The sequence below is a fragment of the Rhipicephalus sanguineus genome, chromosome 1, assembly GCF_013339695.2.
Source record: "Rhipicephalus sanguineus isolate Rsan-2018 chromosome 1, BIME_Rsan_1.4, whole genome shotgun sequence".
NCBI lineage: Eukaryota > Metazoa > Arthropoda > Arachnida > Ixodida > Ixodidae > Rhipicephalus > Rhipicephalus sanguineus.
Genome location: NC_051176.1, coordinates 114,868,532 through 114,884,737, shown reverse-complemented (window position 1 = coordinate 114,884,737; position 16,206 = coordinate 114,868,532). Strand labels below are relative to the sequence as shown.

The following is a 16,206-nucleotide window of genomic DNA, read 5'->3' as shown; positions in this document are numbered from 1 at the left end:
TAGAGGTAGGTTAATTAGAGCGCTTTCAGGCGCAGCGCAGTGTACATGGAGATGATGCCAGTGACATACGCACGTGACACGACAGTTTCTGTACGCGCGACGTCGTAGCACAGACTGGCCCGCGGCTGACAATTTCTTCTTCCTCTGTCATGTGCGCTTTCGTCAGCTCCTTCGGAGACAACGGTGATTATTAGAGTTATAAATAGATCGGAGAACCTACTGATTATGTCCCTTAATGTATCAGAAGAACATTCGAATGTCACGAGTGAAACAGTTAGGGCCGAATCCACCAAGCTTTTCGATCTTAGAACCTAGAGCGCCTCTGAAAGATGTACGTTTTCCACGGTTCTTGTTGGTTGACAATGTGTTGAGCAACTTCCGCATTTTCCTTGCAACAGACGGATGCCTCTTGTGAATATTTACTCCGGTTAGCTTTTGTCATGCTTGCGTTCTGCCTCGTTGTACGTGGAGCTCGCGTTGTCTCTCTCGTGCCTCATGCCCTCACGCTGTGTATATGCACCCTCCCAAGTCTCTCGATCGTGCGCTGCGCTTTCTCGCTCCATTCGACCGCAGCGGCGGACAAGTGGTTAGAGCGCCCGCCTCTACAATGCGGGAGGTAACTGGCTCGATTCCTAGTGCCACCGGGCACCCAGCGGTTTTTTTTTTTTTTTTTTAATGGGAGAGAACAATTCTTAAAGTCAGGGGGGGGGGGGTCTCAGGGCGTCTCAGGCCCCCCACAAGTATTGACAAGGAATTTGTGACCCCCCTTACTAGAGTTGTGTGTTGATAACATATAAATTTCAATTGATGTACAGGCAGCCATGAGCGTCATGGACCGATGCTATATATGTCTGTCGACACTAATTAAATGTAGTGTTTCTTTTTTATATAGAGTGTGCAATTGAAGCAAACTTTTTCGCAAAGACTTTATTTCCGTTAACTTAGCTTTACCGCACCTCCGTTGCAGCACACCGTTCAGACCGTTCAGAAATGCTGCCTTTGTTCTTGATGTCACGGTTACTATAAAATAGTACTTTCTCGAGTAATACTACATATGTTACAGCTGCCGACGCTTCGTTTCACTGCGAGCTGTTTTACATCAGATACCGTCGAGCACACTGGCGGAGCGTGGGGATGCGTCATGAATTGAGCACAATACAATTCAAAAATTCTTTTGCTTCCTTCTATAATATGATGTGTAAAACGAGCTATCAGCCGCTTTTTCTACCTGCCTCTTTATTTTCTTCTCCACCTTTGCTTTAATCACTAAAAAAATCCCCTTCGATGGAGTTAAGCACTCGGAAAGAGGTACCCCGTCCTGGCGCTCGGTCTTGTGGGCACTCATTTCTAAAGAACGTGGCCTCTCATTTCCGCTATTCTTTCACTCCCTACCCCACCTCCCAAAGACGCTGCGCCATGGGTTGCGGAAAAAGCGTCTTCCCTCTCCTTAAAACATTACTACTCTCTCTCTCTCTCTCTCTCTCTCCTTGCGCTGTGCTGAACGGTAGCGCGTTTGCTGTCCCTTATACTGTGCGGACTCCTCTTCCTCGTGCTGCGCATGGCTCTCACGCTGTATTGAACTGCAGCTCCCCCCCCCCCTTTACTATGGTATGCTATCAGGCATAAGAGAGAGGTGGCAATTACGGTGGAATCTTCTCGATACGAATTTGCATCATATAAGTCTTCTGGGATGTATTTTAGAGCGTAGCTGTCTTAGTCTACCCTGTGCCATCGTCGTAGTAGTAGAAGGCGTCACGCAGGCCACGTGGCCGGGGGGGGGGGGGTTAATTAAGAAATAAAATCAAATGATGGTGATGATGATGTTTTTCTTCAAATAAATACAACGAAATAATGATGCTCGAAATGAAGGGGATGTCTTTCGGTACAGACCGGGAAAACAATTTGCACTTTCATTAATTACATTAATTAGACACTTACATTAATTGTATTAATCGAAGGCAAGGCACCTGGACGCGTAAGTGGGTCATGTAGAAAACAGGGAGCGCACACCTGGCAGGATTCCGGCGGTGGTGACACGCATGGGACACGAGGCGTTCGTCAAAACCTGTGCCCGAAGGTCACGTGATCTCGCTTTGCCCAATCTAGTGTGAGCCTGCGTATTTCAAATCTAGCGGCGGATTTACGATACCACGTGATCTCGCTAGCCAGTAAGGTAAAAAGTTGGGCGAGTTGGTGTTGGTTCATGATAAACAGAAGGGCGCGATAAACAGAAGGGCTCGCTAGCCAATCACGTAAACTCGCGCGCGTACAGCTTCGCTGTCCGACGGTTTTCACGGCGTGAAACTGGCTGATCTTTTTCTTTTTTCTTGTCCAGCCAGCATCCGTGCCTGTGTGTGTAGGAACAATGCATTTTCATACGATCAATATACGACAATGTTTTACCTCAAAGTGGATATAACATGACTGCATGCAGAAGTGGGCTTTCAATGGTATGTCTAAATCTCATAGCTTTATACTCCTATACTCCAATGTGCTCGCTTAAATAACATTCCAACGACCTACGAACACAAGTGAGAGGAAGGTTGAATACACCCCCCCCCCCCCAAGAAATTTTGACATTTGGTATGAGTTTTGGTACACGCACACATACAAACACATGCACGAGCATACTGAAAGGGGGGGGGGGGTCAGTTCCTCCGCCCCGAAAAATTTTTCTGCTTACGCTCCTGCAGTGACTAAGACGGCTACTAGACACTTTACCAAAGGCTTTGTAACCAAAAGGGCTGCCCAACTGATTGGTGCGATGAATAGCCAAGAGATCGAAATCCGTTGGTTTCCTGCACATATGGGGACTGTCGATCCATCTCGGAAGAATTTAAACGAGGTGGCTAACGCAGCTGCACGAGGACTTACTATCCGTGCACTACGGGATCAGGATCCCGATAATATGCAGGAGGAGAACAGGGGCGGATTACTTACATATAATTAAGTGACGAAGCATTACTATATGAATGGAAGAGAATTCCCAATGTCACACGCTATGCTCAGTAGAGCTCAAGCGGTGACTCTGAGATTGTTACAGACAGGCACTTACCCGAATCCAAACTTTATTAGCAAGATATATCCAGAAAGAGAGTTACAAATCAATTGCGAGAAGTGCAATGGCATCATTACTCTGGATCATATGCTTTGGCAGTGTCTTGTGGCTTTCACAGACTGTGACAAGGAAAGAGACTGGAGGCAAAGAGTCCTTCACAGTGGAGCTCTTTCAGATCAAATACAGGCCGTCCAGAAAGCCCATGATATGGCGGTAAGGTTAAACCTTACTGCCCCGACGGGGGAGCCGCCTGCATCAACCTAGTTTGATCTTCAGGACCCGAATAAACTTCATCTTACCACACCATACGCCCCTGCACTAGTGATGCAGAACTATCGATGGTACTATCGATACTATCGATAGCTGAGTCACTATCGAACTATCGATGGTAAAAGATACTATCGATAGCGCCATCGATAGTAAGTACTATCGATAGTTTAAAATCAACAGCGCGAACTCATTGCAGAATAAAGTTGGTTTCCCTCGCGCGTAGTACATATTGGAGCCGGAGGAGCAGGCTGAAGAGCAAGAAAGTAGACATGCTTGTGTTCTTCACCAGAGTGCTTCGCTGACACATGATCATAAAGTCAAACTATTCAGCTGTAGCGGAAACGAAGCCGTTGCATGGGGTGGAACTGCGCGGCTTCAGTTTTATATTGCATTTTATGATTTCAAGGTAAAAAAATGAACAAGAACAAAGTTTGGTAATTGAAAGATGTAACTGGTTGCTTTTAAATATGAATTTATTGATGGACATATGCCGCCATTTTCACTGCGCAAATAATTTCTTTCGCCAAAAATTTGCTCATAAATTAAGCGAAGCTGATAGTAGGCTATCGCGAATATTTTGGCAATTTGGCCAGCCAGCAACAGCATCGTTATTCGCACCACTATGAATAGTTTGTCACGTGGTTGTGACGGTGAACAATGCTGCAGCAAGACTGGGAAATACGAAGCTCTTAATTTGGTCGAACTTGTGCCCAGAAAATCAAAACTCAGAATACAAGCGATACACGCTGCGCACTGATAGAGGCAAGAACAGTCGCCGGCCGTCGAGTAATCTGATAATCGGTAGAACGCTTTGTCTTTTATACATCAGTCATCAAACCTTCCAGCGTTATCGCTGGTGCTCACGTAAGCTTTCGAATAAACTTGTATATTCGCGTCCGGCGCGTAATCGTAAAATGTTAATCAATCGCGAAGCTTCTCAAACATTGCGGCGCGGTCTGCGTCAAACGCTTCTAACAGTCTGTGGGTGAAATCCGAATACATCAAACAAAGTAATAAACACGCATGTCAGTAATATCGCTAGTAATATTACCGATGCTACTACCGATTCGACTATCGATAGTTTATCGATAGTAGTACTATCGATAGTTTGTTTACACTATCGATAGCTTCAAAGAAACTATCGATACTATCGATAGTCAATTTACCGATAGTTCTGCATCACTACCCTGCACACAACTGTTACACGCCTGCAGCCGTACCGATTGATTGTGTAGCAGAAGCAATCAGAAACTGCCACGTAGGGAGCAGAAAGTCACTGCCACACCGAAGTTTCGCATCGGGCGGATGATGGTGGTGACAAGTGGATAATGCTGCATACCAGCAAACAATACGAACTGATTACTCGAGGCCGGATTTTTAGGCATTAAAAAAGTTCGTTTTAGGCGCCAAAAACAGGCAGTGAAAACAACGTTTTAGGCTTCCGAAATCGTAAGTATAGACACAATAAATTTTCGCATAAATGCAAATAATTTCAAACAAGGACGTGCGTACCCTCTATCTAAGACAGGAAAACAAATATGTTATTGCTTAAGATGGCACAAAGGCGCCAACAGTTGAACACCGCACAGTTCGCAGAACACGGTCTCTCCCATGTTCTGAGCGGTGAGTCAAGTGTCCTCTGTCAAATCAACACACTCCAGAGTGTCTTTTCGGCATGACTGAGAAGGGCTGAGCTGAAGCAGATAGCCACATTGCTAAAGACCAGAAGGAAGAGATTCCTCCGACATGGCTTGCGCCAACGTCACTTGACGTCACTGCTCGGGGAGAGTCGGCCATATTGGTGAACAGCGGTTACACATTGTTCAGCGTTGCTTCGCCGCGCCGGTTTGTTTCTTCCTCCACATGGCTATATGCGCAGTTGTAGGCTGCTCTAATCATAGCGACAGCTGCAGAAGAAAGAAGAAGCCCACTAGTTTGAGCGTCTTTCAGATACCAAAGGTTATTGAAGGGCAGTGCGAGCGTAAGAAAATGTTCAGCGCCAACCGTCGGAGGACCTGACTGGCGCACATAAGGCGTGCAAATTTCGACGAAGAAAACCCCAACGTTGGTGTGTGTGGAGCATAGGTCGGCAAACTCACTCATGAGTCGACTCACTCAGACTCAGATCGGGCCGTGGGCCTGAGTGAGTCCGGGTGATTCATATTTTGGTGAGCTTGAGTCCGAGTGAGTCCGGTTGAAGAAAATTTTGGTGAGTCTGAGTGAGAGTGAGCCCTAAGAGCAAAATATATATTTTTGGGGGGGGGTGAGTTTAAGTGAGCTCAAATTTTTTTGCCGACCTATGTGTGGAGCGCACTTCATATTAGGCAAGCGAGGAGATATATGAAGACACTAATTAACGCGGATGCTCGTGGGAAAGCTCTCCGCGTCGTTCGACGAGACAAACCCAGACTGGGCGCCGCCATCTCTACGACTAGGCTACAGCTTCAAGCATGCAGGCGCTGCGCGACACGAGTGCGCGGAAAACATCGTCACGAAAAGCGGAGGCCGAACAGCGCCGAGCACAGGCCGATGCGTGTTGATGAAGCCGAATACGGCTCGCTCTCGATGACGGTCCGCATGCAGTGACTGACACTCAGCACTACGTTCACACACACGTACACACATCCCTCTATGTCAATGACAAAACGACAGCAAAGGGGACGCGCGATCGAAAAATGCACTGCCGCGTGAGCACCTCGCTGCACTCGCATGAGAACTAAGCGCAAACATCAGCATTTGTTGATTTAGTAGCGTTCGTGCATCGCTAGTTGATAACTCGGGGCTGGCGAATGGGTCAATTTGATGAACCATTCAACTTGCCTCTCCAAGCACGATCAAATTTACGGTCGCGAAGCTCCTTTGCAGACAGGCTCTTTACCCAGCCGCTGGTAATGTAGTTGTGCGATTCCATTGACTTGTACGCCTTTATTTCGCACAGAGTAACAAGATTAGTGCTGAAAACCGAATAGTTCGCGATGTCGCCGTGCGACACTTCTGGGAGGGTCACGTTAGAAGTCACGTCCGTTCCGGGTCGAAGCATGTAGGGATCCACTCCGTCGCACAACTGCACGTTTTCCTCATAGCGAGAACACGCTTGCCCTGTCAGTTCTGAATAGTACGCCGCATTTAACGGCCAACCGGCGGCAAGATGCACAAGAAATCGGCTCGCGAAAAAGAAAGTGACCGTGGCAATCCGTCGTACTGAACACTGTAGTCGTGTGGCTGGTACGTACGGCTTGTCTGTGCGGCTGTTCACCAATATGGCCGCCGCATTAGGACCGCAGCAATGTTGACGTCACGTGCAAGCCATGTCGAATCGGGTCGAATCGCGTAGAGCCAGTTTCTCCCCTGGCAGTGAACCACTGGCGTTGCCAGGGTAGGGTGGCTAGCCAGGGAGCGGGGTCGGAAGTCCTAGCACCCTCTCCCCCCCAAACATTTTTGCATGTATATATATATATATATATATATATATATATATATATATATATATATATATATATATATATATATATATATATATATATATATATACGCACACATACAAACACACGCACGAACATACATAAATAGAGACCGGATTTTAGGCAAATGCCTATTTTGTTCCTTGCGCTCCTATCGCGCCATTTTGATATATGAGCCTGAATTAGAGGTTAAGAAGGGCTTTTATATTGTTTTTATAGTGCCTATAAATGCATATTTTTGGCGTTCGTGCCTAAATGCTTACAAATGCCTATAAGTGCCTACTTTCAAAATTGGCGCTTATATGAACGCTACAATTAGCCTCAAGTTTCGCTCCCGGGTGCTGTTTGAGTTACCGCGTAAGATTGACTGTTGGGAACTATGGGGTTCAACCTAGTCCTCTAGTTTAACCAACTAACAACCGCTAGCAGCAGTGAAGCAAGACAGGCCGGCGACCATTCGCCGCCGCGCTGACAGGGCCCGAGCGGTTGGCGAATGCGAAACCGCGGAGAGCCGTCAGCGGAAAGGAGAGTCAAGAGCAAAAAAAAAGAAATATGTGATGTGCACGCAGCTTTTGTTTTGTGTGTAAATTTATTTTTTCAGGTGTTCACTGCAGTAGCGTAGCCAGGAATCTTTTTCAGGGGAGGGACGGGGGGACAACCATACTTTATATTGATCGTGCATGCGTTTGTATGCGCAAAACAGAAAAGTTTCGGGGAAGGGGTTGAACCCCCCCCCCCCCCCTCCCCTGGCTACGCCAGTGGTTCACTGCCAGGTGAGAAATCGGCTCTACGCAATTCGAACCGGCCGGATCGTTTGCCAATTGCGCTTATGACGAACGAGAATCATTCAGACAGCCTGCAGTGTCGTCAATGGTGTCGCACGTATGGTTGAAACAACTTCGCACGAGTCATCTACAGCGGTGCTCTTCTCCGCCTGCATTTTGCGGCGCTCCAACTGCACAGATTTCGTCGCTGATTGCTGCATAAAACCATGGCCCAATAATATGTTTGGCGCCCAGTCGGGGTTCGTTTCACCGAAGAGCTAAGAGGGCGTCCCGAAAACCAAGGCGCGATCGCTGTGTTCAATTCGGTGCTTCACGTTTCGACAAAAACTGACCTCGCGCATAACTCCGTGGTGATACACTCGGCGAACTTGCCTGTTATGAAGTGACACCCGCACTCACAAACATTGTGCAACGTCTGAGGTCCTTCCTGTTTACGCGCGCATAAGCCATGTGCTCCGTTTCTCGGACAGCTCTTTCGTGCGGTCGCACAGGTTTGTGATCGCGTTTGGCAAACAGTACGTCCCCGCGTCTAGTCTTTTTATTATTATTATTGATTAACACTTCTCGTGCAGCAGCCAAATATCGCACATATCGCCGCTGCGATGTGCAGCGTTGACGGGAAATGCGAGAGCCGCACAGCTTGAGTCGGTATCGTCTGCTGCCATGTGCTCAGTAATGGCGGCGCATGCCGCGAAATCATATCCCAGAGTTCCGCGGTGTGACGTAGTTGCAAGTTATGTATAGACGAATTCCACCGGACATACGTCATGAAAATGCGGTGGCGCTGTCGTCGGGCATTTAGTTTCGCGCGGTAGGCAAAAGCCGCTGTGCCTACCGCAGTTGCTGCCGTGTTTTCGCTGGTGCGTGCGCTGTGTGCCGTCGTGCAACGAAGAAAAAACGGTCTGCCGACGAGATACGTTGCGGTTACTTACGCAGAAAAGCACAGAAGAGGTGGAATAAGCTTACGTTTTCTTTTTACGAACACCGTCGCAAGAAATTGGCCGCAGCTGCTAAACATGAGAACTCGTCTGCGACGCCGGCTCATCGGCTATGTGATAAAAACTGAGCGGTTTGCGCGGCTCGTTTTATCTAACGAAAACGATTAGCTTTGTCAAAAGTGTGTCATTATTATGTCCCGCACCACATTTTTTGGCATTTAGCCTTGTGTGGAGCCATTGGAAGCATATCCCTACATAAGCGGTGGTAGCTTTGTAATATGCGGAGAATTCATCACGATTGAAAAATTTGAAAGTGAGAGGGGTCAAAAGGATTTTGTAGTATTCGCGCGAACTAAAGTAGTGGCTCGGTTCATTAACGCAGCAGCGATCGAAAGCACGACTTCGGCTACACTTTTCCAAATTTTATGCGGCTGCGATGACACGCGCAACGCAAGTGCATTGGACATGGCTCTTCTGGCTGCGATACACATTAGGACATTTCCATGTCTGTCACACTCCTCAGGCGAACTGCAAGCGTGAAATGTTCCGCGTCTGTTTACGGGCTGTAGGTAGTGATGCACAACTATCGGTAATTTGGCTATCGATAGCATCGAGTTTCTTTGAAACTATCGATAGTGTAAACAAACTATCGATAGTACTACTATCGATATACTATCGATAGTCGAATCGGTAGTACCATATCGGTAATATCACGATCGATGTTACTGCCACGCGCGTTTATTGCTTTGTTTTGATGTGTTCGGGTGCCACCCACAGACTGTTAGCAGCTTTTGACGCAGACCGCGCCGCAGTGTTTGAGAGGCTTCGCGATTGTTTGAGATCATTGCAACAATTAAGCGCCGGACGCGAATAGTGCAGTTTATTCGATAGCCTATATACGCGAGCACCAGCGTTAACGCTGGAAGGTTTGATGACTTGCAATAGGAGATAACTTAATAAGGAACCCTTCTTGTGTCTCGCAGAAATTCGCAGAGAGCTATGCAAACGTTCCTGTTGCTGTGGCCCAGATAAGACGCCCCTAGGGAAAGAATAATGTATAAAAGACGAAGCGTTCCACCGATTATCAGATTACTCGACGGCCGGCGACTGTTCTCGCCGCTATCAGTGCGCAGCGTGTATCGCTTGTATTTATGGACTGTTGCGCATGCTTTTTGGAGAGTATGAAGGTGGTGTTTTTAGCTTTTTCTCGGTTGTTACACACGTGTTGATGTTCACAATGATTAGGCATGTTTCGTACCTTGTTTGCTATGCTGCGCAGACGCCTTTGGTTTGCCACGTGATCGGGTCGAATGCTTGATATATGTGCGTGTAATTTCCAATAAAGTTCAGTTGCGAGTTCAGCGCGGTGTCGTCTCTTCCTCTGTCCTTGTCTATATTTTGCGCTGTTTTTACATCCCAAGCATGAACCACCAACTAGCCCAACTTTCGCTATTAGTGTATCGCTTGTATTCTGAGTTTTGATTTTCTGGGCACAAGTTCGACCAAATAAAGAGCTTCGTATTTCCCCGTCTTGCTGCAGCATTCTTCACCGTCACAACCACATGACAAACTATCCATAGTGTATCGAATAATGATGCTGTTGCTGGCTGGCCAAACTGCCAAAATATTTGCGATAGCCTACTATCAGCTTCGCTTAACTTATGAGCAAATATTTGGCGAGATAAATTTTTCGCGCAGTGAAATTGGCGGCATATGTCCATCAATAAATTAATGTTTAAAAGCAACCAGTTACATCTTATAAATAACAAACTTAGTTCTTGATCATTTTTTTAAATTTTGAAATCTTAAAATGCAATATAAATCTCAAGCCGCGGAGTTCCACCGCACGTAATGGCTTCCTTTCCGCTTTAGCTGAATAGTTTGACTTTATGACCATGTGTCAGCGAAGCATTCTGGTGAAGAACTCAAGCATGTCAACTTTCTTGCCCTTCAGCCTGCTCCTCCGGCTCCACTATGTACCACACGCACGGGGAACCAAGTTTATTCTGCAATGAGTTCGCGCTGTTGATTTTAAACTATCGATAGTACTTACTATCGATAGTGCTATCAATAGTATCTTTTACCATCGATAGTTCGATAGTGACTCAGCTATCGACAGTATCGATAGTACTATTGATAGTTCTGCATCAGCTGTAGGCCTTCGCGGTCTCGACTTCAGCGTACGGGCAGAGCCGCGACCCGCGGTTGGTGAACCTGACAGATATGTAGCAGCCTTGTCCATGACATGTAGTAATTGTTTAATACGTTATCGCAGCTGTATCGCTGATTAAAGTGTCACCGAGATCGCCTTTCACTTTTGAATGAGTAACTTACCCGGCAAATTTGTTTATGTGCGAGGATTTACCGTAACGATTATGGACCTGTTCGTAATGTTACTCCGCGCAAATTCATATGGCAGCAAAGAGCGTCTTGCGGGGCTAAGAGGTCCGTTCTTGCATTAGTTACCAAATTAATACGTACAAGTGTACTAGCAGTGTCGATGGCATTTCGCGAATCAGGCACATTCGTGGCGTCAAGATACCTGATGTTATGGTGAGGTCGTCATAGGTACAGTTGCACGTCAACATAGCCTTTATATATTTATTTCAGAGTCCTTGTTGTGCCCACCAAAACTTCCTCTGTTGCGGCCGCCCGGCCGTCCCTTGTAAGCGCCCTTAATTGGGCTAGTTCGTTCTGCATGTCTATGATGTGGGTTCGCTTTGAAGACGCGGACAGGGAAGAGACAGGACACACACTGCGTAACTTTCAACTTATTTTCTTGCGCAGTGTGTGTCCTGTCTCTTCCCTGTCCGCATCTTCAAAGCGCACCCACATCGTAGACGTCCCTTGTAAACACGCGGGAGGCGCCCCGACGCGCGGTGCTCGGAGGCAGCTTTGCAGCTGCTGTGCCAGTTGTCACGTGATCATAGAGGGCGGTGGCGAGCTTTGGGCTGGGCGGAACCTACGCGCCGCGACGTCGCTACAAGCGCCTCAGTATGTCGACGGCGCCTACCGCTGTTTACAAACATGGAGTAGGTGCTCTGCGCTTTTCAGTCACGCTGGACACTCAGGAGTGTGTTGAGTAGACAGGAGACATTTGACTCACTCTGCAGAACACGGGAGTGCGAACTGTGCGGGACAAAGCACGCTATGTTCAAATGTTGGCGCCTTTGTGCCATCTTAAGCAATAACATCTTTGTTTTCTTGTCGTAGATAGAGGTCGCGCACGTCTTCGTTTGAAATTGTTTGCATTTATGTGAAAATTTATGTGCCTATGTTTGCGATTTTGGAAGCCTAAAACATTGTTTTGCCTGCCTAAAACGAGCTTTTTTAGTGCCTGAAAATCCGGCCTCTAGTAATGAACATTTCCATCTTTTCTACAGTGAAATGGCAATTTTCAGCTCCTTCCCTTCTGCAAATGCCACGCCAGATTTTTCATAAAGTTCATACAATCGGGCATGGCTTCTTCCATGCCAAACTACTACTAATGAAATCTTATGCTTCGCTGATAAACTGAGGTTCTTACAACTAATGGGATGCTACATCCTCATGCTGCTACTGAAATAAACTAGATGGAGATATTCAAAATGCCCATTACTTTTAGTTAGTGGCGATAGGCGTGCGCACAGGGGGGGCAGGGGGGGGGGCGCCCCCCCTAATCACCTAAGAGGGGGGCGCAAAATCTGCCCCGTACATTGACCCTTCTAGTCACCTAAGAGGGGGGGGGGGCGCAAAATCTGCCCCATACATTGACTTAGTAGGGGGGGGGCGCTGCGATGAACCTTCGCCCCCCCCCCTAATGGGGAACCCTGCGCACGCCTATGTTAGTGGCAACTCTGCATTCTTTCCAGTGAACACGTGGCCACTGAGGCCAGATGTTTAGCCAATAATATTTCATCAACAGAAGAACACTAAAGCTAATAAGCTACAATGATGGGTAACTAAATAGTGCTCAAAATAAAATTGCCAAACCTTTGCCTCAGGGTGGCACTAGGGGTCACCTCCCCGAGATTTTATTCTGCCCAGAGTTGCCTCTTCCCTCCCTCATGAAAAGCCAGAAAGCTAGCCCTACAACTAGTAGGTTTCTCAGAGGCGGTGTTGCCCCCTTCAAGAGCCTTCTCTTTTTGTAGTTGTCTCTACAATAGCAAAACCCTAGCACTGCCCTCAATGCAGGTCACAGGATGTATCAGCAAAAAGCAGAGATACTGGAACTTACCAAAGTGCAAATATAGCAATCATTTATTAACATGATAGAAACAATGTAAACACACAGGTCCATCGAAGCATCTCAATGCCTCCATTATGGTCCTCTCTTGAGCACTGACAAACAGAAATCAATGGCAATTAGTAGCCTGATACCTCTTGCTCGTAGAACTTTGCAGCAGTGCTGTCTGTAAAGAATAGCAGCAGCAAACACCAGGTTTTAACCAGAAAAATAGTGCAGCTAAATACTCTAGCCTGCCATGTATTGTAACACTTGAATATGTAATGCTTCTTTGATATCTTAATACAACACATGCAAGCCAGACTTACAAATTCTGGACAAGATAATGCCCAGAATTCATCCTTTGTTCCTCTCTCAAATTATGCTTTACTCTTTCTGAAGTTTAGAACAACAACAGAAACAGAACCTGAACACTAATTAAAATAACAACTAGCTCACTATACATGAATAATTACTACCCACAAGTTTCCTCCTGCCACCACAAATTGTCTGTACTAATCTACTCTCAATTTCACAGATGTCCTCACTTTTTGCCAACAGAGTATGACATAGCCCCCTTTAAATCAATGAGAGCGATTCACAATGAATCCAACTTTATCAGAACATCAGTTCAATACAGTGTTCCCAGTATATTCAATCTAGCCATTTTAATAGTTTGCTTTGCGTTTTAAATGGATAACTGTGATAAAAAAAAGGTCTGGCACAATGCAAGTATAGTAGAATCCCACTTGTACATCCCTCACTTATGCGTTTTCCTCCGCATAACTTTCCCGGCCTCCAATCCCAGCAAAGAACCTAGAGACACCTAGGCATCAGAATCCACTTTTCACATGTCATTTTAGCGATGTTACTGTCCGATACATTGTGAACTGTCACTGCACTAGATGTACTAAGAAGGTATGTCAATGAGTTTTGTGATGTGCACTGCTGCAAGGCCATCCAAGTGCTAGAAAAGGGTGTGGTTTTAGCAGAGACATGAAGGAAACGCAAGGCTTCCACCAAGGAATTTTTTAAGCCATAAACTGATGAATAAATTCTTTCGAGGTAGAGCTGTGCAATGCACCTATTTTACTATATTTAGCAGTGCCTTTTCTCAATTTAACCTGCATGTTCGCGTTATATGTCTCCCGAACACTACTTTTTTTTTCGCTGTCCCATGAAGAACGTATTACGGGGGTTATACATAATGTAAATTCATAAGGGAAGCAATACAGTCACTCTGCGAATGTCAGATGTTACTATGATATGCTCTGAACCTGCCTCGTGTCCGCATAGTCTAGTATTTCCATTAGGCTGTAAGAGAGTTTTGAAGAAACTGCAGTATTTATATGTTACCTTGATCAGACACTAGTTTCTTCATTGATTTTGTATTTGTAGCCTGTTCAGTACCCTGGAAAGAGAGAATAAAAAAAAATGTGTAATGAATTTTAAGCAGTTCAAATAAGTATGTATGTGGTTACAAGAGATTGACCACACTGTCAAAGGCATCAATAAAATGAAGCTCTGTGGTTTTTCATAGGTGTGACCTCCAAAATAAAACCACCAAAATAGCAAAAAATAATTACATAACACTATCTAATACACTCAAGTGTATACTTTTCCAAACTCTGGAGAGCGTTACCTTCTGGTGATTTTTTAAAGGCTCACAGTTATGAATAAACCCAGTTCTACTGAAGATTTACTAATGAAACCTTGTAGGTTAGTCAAATGGTCAATCTTTAATGACATTTTTATTCACTTCTCTTATTGTAGCATGATTTTCATTGCTGCTAGCATGTTAATAATGTTTAATACAGAGCTTAAGGAGCCCTGAAACATCTCTTCAACATATATTAAAAAAATGTTGGTGATCTGCAAAAAAGGCTCCTGTGAATATGAGAGCCAAATTATTGCACTACATGCAGTAGGAAACTGGTCCATCACATGACCTCTAAAAGACAGTGAAATGGGCAAGAATGTTTGGCTGTTAAAGGGGAAAAAATGCAGTTTCGTCCAAGCATTCTGATAGGTCACTCAGAAATGTTTTGATGATCTATCGATAAAATAGCTTGGAAGATAATTTGAAGGCTCTGACAGTTTATATTTTAAACGAAATTTTATTGTAAGCTTTTACACCAGAAAACTGGACAAGTCTTTTGCTGTAGACATTGTGGCATATTGGCAAAATGTAATTACAATTTGAAGCATGTTTCATGTTATGGAGTTGTAGTATGTAAATGCTAGAAGGAAGTGGACTGTTATTATGCATAATAGCTTAAACTCTGTATTTGAAATAGTATTATCTACTAAAAGCAATGTCTTGGTACTTGATGAGAACAGTGAAGGGCATATGTAGTTGGTGATAAATTTCATCAGGCTGATTAACCAGTGGAAAAATGACTGCGCACAATGTGCTACTTTGTACTACATGCCGCGTGAGCTTTGGCAGACATCATTGCTTTGTAGTGAGCTAATCGAAAGCGCTTCGAAATGCATAATCTGGATTCAACAACTATTTGTTAGTAAAGCTGGTGCAGGACAAAGCCAGGCCGCACCAGGTACTCATGCTACTCGGTCAGACTAGAATGCACGGGTGCGAGCTGGCATTCTGGCCCTGTAGTGCAATTAGCACATTTTCAGCCATACGCATGACAGTTGCACGTCGCTGCTACAGCTGCATGGTGTAGGTGCTGCCTCATGTTTCGAAGAGCTACGAGTCCTCTCCCCTGCTTGACAACCGCATTCTCACGATGGTCACAGTGGGCAACATGCCTCCAAGCATGTGACAACACGAGGTAGCCCAAGTGAACATTAGCCTAAGTGGCCAAATCTATTTGAGTGTTCCTAGAGAGCATAGCACATGCCTGAATCAGAAGTAGCAGCCAATGCGATAAAAATCAACCAAAAAAAGAGTGTTTAAGGCTATGATGCGAGAGAGAAAGTGTCCAAGGCCACGATGTGCAACAACGTAGCTTTTGGGCGCAGCCTTGTCCTCTTGCCATCACCTTCTCTACAATATCGAAAGCACTCATGGGGTGAAGGGAGAGAAAGTCGCTTGGATCAAGAGGTTTGTTATGTCAGGTCAACACTCTGGACATTCTATATTTACATAGAAAGGCGTTTCAGGTCACCTTAAAGGGGTACTGACACAAAATTTCGCGGCCGAGATAGCCTGCTGAATCGATTCTCGTGTACGTGCGTGTACCATCTGCAAAATATCGACAACGAATAAAGCTTGGAAGGTATTTTATATGAATTTTGAAGTTCGCGAGCGCGATCCAGCATTATAGGCCGTACCTAGTGCATTGACACCCTCGGAGGTGACCCGAGGTGACCCCCCTACTTCCCTACGTAACCGTTGCAGCCGGTACAAGTTATAATGACGTCATAGCCGCCATTTCTGTTTTGACGCGCTTCCCGACGAATCGCTCCTCGCTAGCGGGTCAAACCTGAAGTGATTCGCCACGTCGAAAGTTCCTTCCATCCCCGC

General features: G+C 45.7%; 1 protein-coding gene across 3 annotated transcripts in view; it reads right to left on the bottom strand.

Moving 5' to 3' along the window:
• Positions 1 to 12,724: 12,724 nt before the first annotated feature.
• Positions 12,725 to 16,206, bottom strand: part of LOC119396462 (erlin-1) — a 48,046-nt gene continuing 44,564 nt past the window's right edge. For 2 of the 3 annotated variants that reach the window (XM_037663682.1, XM_037663691.1), the window contains exons 13-14: positions 14,073 to 14,127; positions 12,725 to 12,903 (exon numbers count right to left, since the gene is read on the bottom strand). In XM_037663682.1, the coding sequence (XP_037519610.1) occupies positions 12,857 to 12,903; positions 14,073 to 14,127 (102 nt within the window). In that variant the 3' untranslated portion in view covers positions 12,725 to 12,856. The remainder of the gene's footprint in view (positions 12,904 to 14,072; positions 14,128 to 16,206) is intronic. The other variant, XM_049415989.1, reaches the window with a different exon arrangement.